Raw genomic sequence first — 5,636 nt, forward strand, 5'->3', positions numbered from 1 at the left:
ATTAGATTCGTCTCGCAGTTTAGCCCTAAGGTTCTGCAATTAGTTTTGTAATCAGACTTCATTTAATACTAATAAATATCAAAATTCTCTTTGATGTGATATAGTCTAAAGTTTAGCCCATGAAACCAAACAACCTGTGACTAAACGAGCCAAATACTTTTATGAGAATACCCCAGAATATGAAGACATAACATACCCATTGATAAGTTGTAGTTAGATACAACCACTTCATAATCTTGCTGACTATACCATAAGGGGTAGCAAAGCTGTAAACATCATCATCAACCTGGCAACATCATTCAGCTCAAACATGTCCAGAAACATCTCCCATGCTGAATTAAGAAGTTTTAAATGGTGCCGGTCAGCAACATCCTTACAATTGCGATCGCGACCAAGGATATTTGGGCACGTACATATGACTTCTGACTTTATACTACTAATCAGACATGTTACAACACTGTTAGTGTATACTAGACGTAGATACTCCCCTTGTATCTAAGTGAAAGCTACATTGCTACATCACATGCTACAATCACCTTTTCATGGAATGAGTTACAACAATCTGAATTTCCTTTCATCTATGAGGTGTCGGCAGTGGTGAAGAGTTTCACTGAAATGGTACCGGCCAGGGAGCAATCCGTGCTAGGGATGCAAATTGGCGAATGGTTACCCTTGGGTGCACCTCCAACCCTCGTTACTTCAAAATCTTGTACCACTTCTCCAAAATGGAATCTCATTTTGAAGAATTAGCACAAATATTTGAAATAAAGAGGGTTGGAGGTGCAACTAAGGGTCACAATTTACACCCCTAATCTGTGCCATCATCCTGTGGTCACTATGCAAGACTCAGGCAACCAGTAGAAACATCCAAACCCAAATTTCTGATGATCAAAATTTAAAGGTATTTATCCTTGATTATCTTCACTGTCTCTTCAACTCTCTTGATGATTTTAGGGTTCATCAAGTCTCTTGCTTGTCCAAGGAGAGTGCCTTCTCTGCTGTTATAATATGCATCTATTATAGCTCTTGCCCAAGTGTGCAAAGCCTCTGGACTCCTGCAATATGCCAGGCAACAGGCATTAAGACAACAGAAGGAACAGTCACAAAATATTTGCTGAAGCACTAATTATACTTACGTGTATAATGTATCGACATTGTCCCCAAGAAGCTCAGGACCAGGAGTAAAAGCATCATTCAGTGCACTCAACCGCTCTTCTGGATCCTCTATCATTATAAGATGCTTCAGTATTCTGATATCCTTTGGCATTTGTCTTTGGAGATTAGCCACAGCAGTCATGTATAAATGAAACATTATATCCTTTGCCTGTGCAATGTTTGGTAGATCAAAGAAACGATCAAAGACAAATTTGGAGCACTAGAGCATAGTTATGAAAGATAATAATATTGAAAAATGTACAGCTACTCAAGGGCATACATGTTTTTTTTTTGACATGAGGAAAACCCCATTTCCATTATCAGGGGCAAACATGTTTGCTGAGAACTATAATCATTTACCTCAGATTTTGTGATGTCAGTGCCCTTTGCAGCTGACCAAGCTTTTGAAAGCATCAAAACTAATGCAGAGTCCAGTTCCTTCTTCTCAGCCAAGTCATCAATCTTTCTGCAAGCAGCATCCACTGAAGGTGAATTAAGTATATCCTTTAACTTCAATTCTGCAGCATTCAGAGCCTCAAGACTCCCAGTGGTATCATCATGCGCTTGTAGAGCATCTACGCAATCATTTCCAAGCTTTGCCAACTCTACATGCATAACAAAACATGACTCAGCGCAATCCAATTGGTCTAACAACACAAATGAAAATCTTTATCTTCAGATAAGGGATCAGAGCTTGTACTGTCTACATTTGTCTACAATCACAGATGAGATTGAAAGCTCGCAGAAAATAAAAGTTCTGAGAAATTATTCAATAAGTCACAGAAAAAAGATGGGCTTCACTATGACAGTGCACAGTAAACATATCTACACATGAAACTGTTCAGGGTGTTGGTTGTACAACAGATACAACTCTATTAGGATAAGCAAGATGATATGCTTCTCTATTTCATCATATGTGGTACTTTTGGAAACGTAGCGACGGAAACAATAAAAAGGGCTCATATAGTAAAGTACAAAATAAAAGAAGATACAAGAAAATAACATAAAAAGTTTTGCTATTCATAATAGTCAAGTTCTCATGTATGCCTCACCAGTTTGCTTTTCAGGTTCATCATGGTAAGACTCCGCAACATAGTAAAGGTGGTTGAAAAATTCCACCGTGAAATCTTTCCGCCGCTTAGCAACAATAGCACCAATTTTATCAGATGGTGTGGATTTTACTACTTCAAGAAGTTCATTATGCCTCTGTACATCTTCATCAATCTGATAAAGATGAGCAAACTATATTAATATTAATTATAAGAAATTTAAATTAAATAATCAGGTGAAGTACAATTATTTATAAGAAGTTCAGTACCTCTTTCAATTTTCTACCAAGTCTTAGAAGCTTGTGCTTCACCTCAGGGTTTGACTCTGCATCTGCTCTTTCCTGGCAGCGTTTAAAGAAATGTGGTCTTATGTTGTCCCATTCCCTGCTAAATGCTAGTAATTTTCTCCAATCCGTTGGTGTAGGTTTATCAACCATAAATACCCCAATTAACTTATCACATATTTTAATCATTTTGTTATTGTCTCTAGATTTTTGGTTCATCTTAACAACACTTTGTGATTGATTATCTTCATGAGATGAAGAACCCATAGAACTATTTGGATATCCACTGCTTGATGGTGAGCTTTCTATATAATCATCAGAAACCGCTGCCACATCGCCAATGGCTGTGATTGATGAGCATCGTGGCTTGGGAAGACCAAGAAACAGATGACCTGTGATCAAGGGAAACAAAAGTATGATATTAAACTGAGGACAGAAACTTTTCAAGAATAGATAAAGCGCAAGAGCTCAAGACTACTAGATACACCCAAATACATATCATTTCAGTACCAAGAGACTTGTGGATGCCTACTAGGCTTGCATCTGAAAAAACTAGTAGAAACTGCTCTTCCAACACATGATAAAGAAGCTGACATGGTGTTCAAATAAAAGAAAGAAAGAAAGAAGCTAACAGGGGTCAAAAGCAAGGAGGCTGATACCAAGATCAACCTTTACAGAAAGTAATTCTGAAATGCTAAAACTACTAAAACTATATTAGCTGAGCTAATTGATTGTCACCAAACACACATCATGGCTACAGGTCAAAATAAGATTCTGTACAAATGCCTCTGAGGAAGTTTAAATTTTAAACATATTCTGTTTGCCACCTTTGGACAAACGGAGCATTTGCACACACAAGTAAGCCAAAGTAGAGCAAGAAGGTGAAGGATAACAGATCCTAACTTTCAGTTTATTGGAAGGAAAAATGCTCAAAGCAGGACCTTATAAAATAAGCGACATGAATGAGTTAATAGGAATTTACAATTCATCAACAGAAGCTTCAGTTAATGCAAACTTCAAAAGAACCGTTTGAGTTGAGCAAGTTCTACTAACCAGGCAAGGAACTAGGGACACATACAAACTTATAGAAAATTTTTAACTTAGAGACATACAAAACTAATTAGTTGTACTGTTTGCCAGGGTTCAAAATGAAAATAGGTAGTAACAGCATTTCCAGGTTTTACCAGGCATACTCTTTATCCTGGTAAGTATATCCTTTGTTGTGCTCTATTCAATTTTGCTTATTATATCATTTGTAATTATAGTTTCAAGAGAAATCCAAGGAAAGATTTATTTAGACCAAAATCTGATCAACTATCACATTGCCAGCGTTGGTCTCAGAAGAAAGAATAGGAGAACAGAACAACCAAATGTTTGACACTGGCATGTGCAAATGCACACATTTCGTGACTATGTTCAACCACTCCCCTTTTACATCAGAAGGCAGAAACAATGCTTGACAACATGTATGTAACTATGTAAGTTACGAACATTTTAAAGGATACAAAAAATGATGTTGAAGACCAAACTTATTCTCTTACTCATTTAGCAGTACATATTGTTTATGTATATATATATAACATAAAATTAATTAATAATAAATTCTGGTACTAATCAGTTGGCACATATCACTAGAGCCCAAGTAGGTTAATGGAGGCATAAGGCTTGCTAGTAAATTACAAAAGAGTTAGTAGGCAAAGTAAATCTGATTTAGAGTTTGGAAAGTCAAAATAGAATCACGAGTTCTAGCCATACACAAGGGTCTGGCCATCATGACTTCATAAAGGCCCCGTATCTCATGGATGATATCAATCCACTCTCTTGCAAATGCTATTTCCCAAAATGATCTAGTTTGTCTCTTCTAAACCGAATACTCCTGTAGTTGCCATCCATGGCACCTGTATGTTGTAGATGCCCACAGCAGGCAGTTCAACATCTAAACAGTTACAATCTTCAAACCCATTCGAGAGTGCTCTCGATCAGCACACCACAGAATTCAGTTCTCATGACAAGTAGCAGGCCTCGCGTTGGCTTTCCCTTTTCCGTTTCTATCCTAGCCCTGATGGGCTTGTACTAAACATATAGTATTTCTGTCCGTGCCACCGTGGTAATAGAAATGGGGTAAGGGTAAAGCCTCAATTCGAAAAAAAAAAATGACAAGTAGTAGGCTTAGCCTATCCATTATATCTAGCACTAAAGACTGTAACAACGAGCTTCCATAATCTTTCACAAGAACTACAGAACACAAATTACGGATTAACTTGGTCATGTATATTACTGATTTCGAGCAACAATCTACAAAGTTACAATTTTTTTCGCCCAAGCCACTTTGACCTCAGCAAAATTGCAATTTTCCTCTAGCCCAGCCCCCACCCCCAAAATACAAGAACCTCCCTTTTTATTTCTGATTCGTCAGTCATTTCTACCCAAGCATCCCATTTCTGAACCGAAAGAGGGTCACTGTGGAGTCCTCACCTGTGGGCGCAGCCGCGGCGGCGCCACGGAGGCGGAGGCGGCGGCGGCCGAAGGCGGTTCTGGCGCGGGTGCCAGGGGAGCTGATGAGAGCGAGGCCCAGGCCGGCTGGCGACGGCGCCTGGCATGGGGAGGAGGCGGAGGTGGTGGCGGGCATCGCCATGGCGAATCCACGGGTGAGGAAGGCGGGCGGGCGGGGGTTTCGTCTGTTTGCTAGGGTTTAGGGAAAGAGTGGCTGCGGACGGCAGGCGCGGCGTGGGCGCGTGGCGCTTGCTCGATGGGAGGCCGGCGGCCACGGAAGCGGCGGTCTCGGCGTGGCGCGTGCGTGGTTGCGGCGCCTCATTGACGGAGCTGAGATAAGGTTTTGCTAGATGGGCTGCGTTGGGCCGGCTGCCATGCGTGTGAATGGGCCAACCAAAAAACCTAGGGGGTGCAAGAGTAGCGGTTTTTTTTTTATATTTTTTATTTCCGTTTTTTACCGAAATATATTTTTGATTTCGAAATTTACTGAAATATACCCCGGCCGCCCCGCTGCCGGGCGGCCGGGACCTGGCCGCCCGGCAGCCGGGCGGCAGGGGCTTATCCGCAAAAAAAATAAAAAAAATTGCAGACAGATCCCTGGGACCCGGCCGCCCGACAGCGGGGCGGCCGGCCCCCCTGGCCGCCCAGCTGCTGG

At 40.9% G+C, this 5,636-nt stretch overlaps 1 protein-coding gene across 1 annotated transcript; it reads right to left on the reverse strand.

The window, feature by feature from the left end:
- Positions 1-283: 283 nt before the first annotated feature.
- Positions 284-5,247, reverse strand: LOC120655475 (uncharacterized protein At4g37920-like). The gene is made up of 6 exons (XM_039933310.1): positions 4,964-5,247; positions 2,474-2,880; positions 2,208-2,379; positions 1,516-1,760; positions 1,137-1,324; positions 284-1,055 (listed from the first exon to the last, which is right to left on the reverse strand). The coding sequence occupies exons 1-6, from the start codon at positions 5,121-5,123 to the stop codon at positions 896-898; spliced, it is 1,332 nt and encodes a 443-aa protein (XP_039789244.1). The 5' UTR covers positions 5,124-5,247; the 3' UTR covers positions 284-895.
- Positions 5,248-5,636: the final 389 nt, after the last annotated feature.

The sequence above is a fragment of the Panicum virgatum genome, chromosome 1N (genome assembly GCF_016808335.1).
Source record: "Panicum virgatum strain AP13 chromosome 1N, P.virgatum_v5, whole genome shotgun sequence".
NCBI classification, from domain to species: Eukaryota; Viridiplantae; Streptophyta; class Magnoliopsida; order Poales; family Poaceae; genus Panicum; species Panicum virgatum.

Coding starts and splice junctions, on each gene's coding strand:
- LOC120655475 (XM_039933310.1), bottom strand. CDS start 5,123: ATGGCGATGCCCGCCACCACCTCCGCCTCCTCCCCATGCCAGGCGCCG. Junction 2,881..4,963: donor CGCCGCGGCTGCGCCCACAG/GTGAGGACTCCA, acceptor CCTTGATCACAG/GTCATCTGTTTCTTGGTCTT. Junction 1,056..1,136: donor AATGTCGATACATTATACAC/GTAAGTATAATT, acceptor GGCATATTGCAG/GAGTCCAGAGGCTTTGCACA.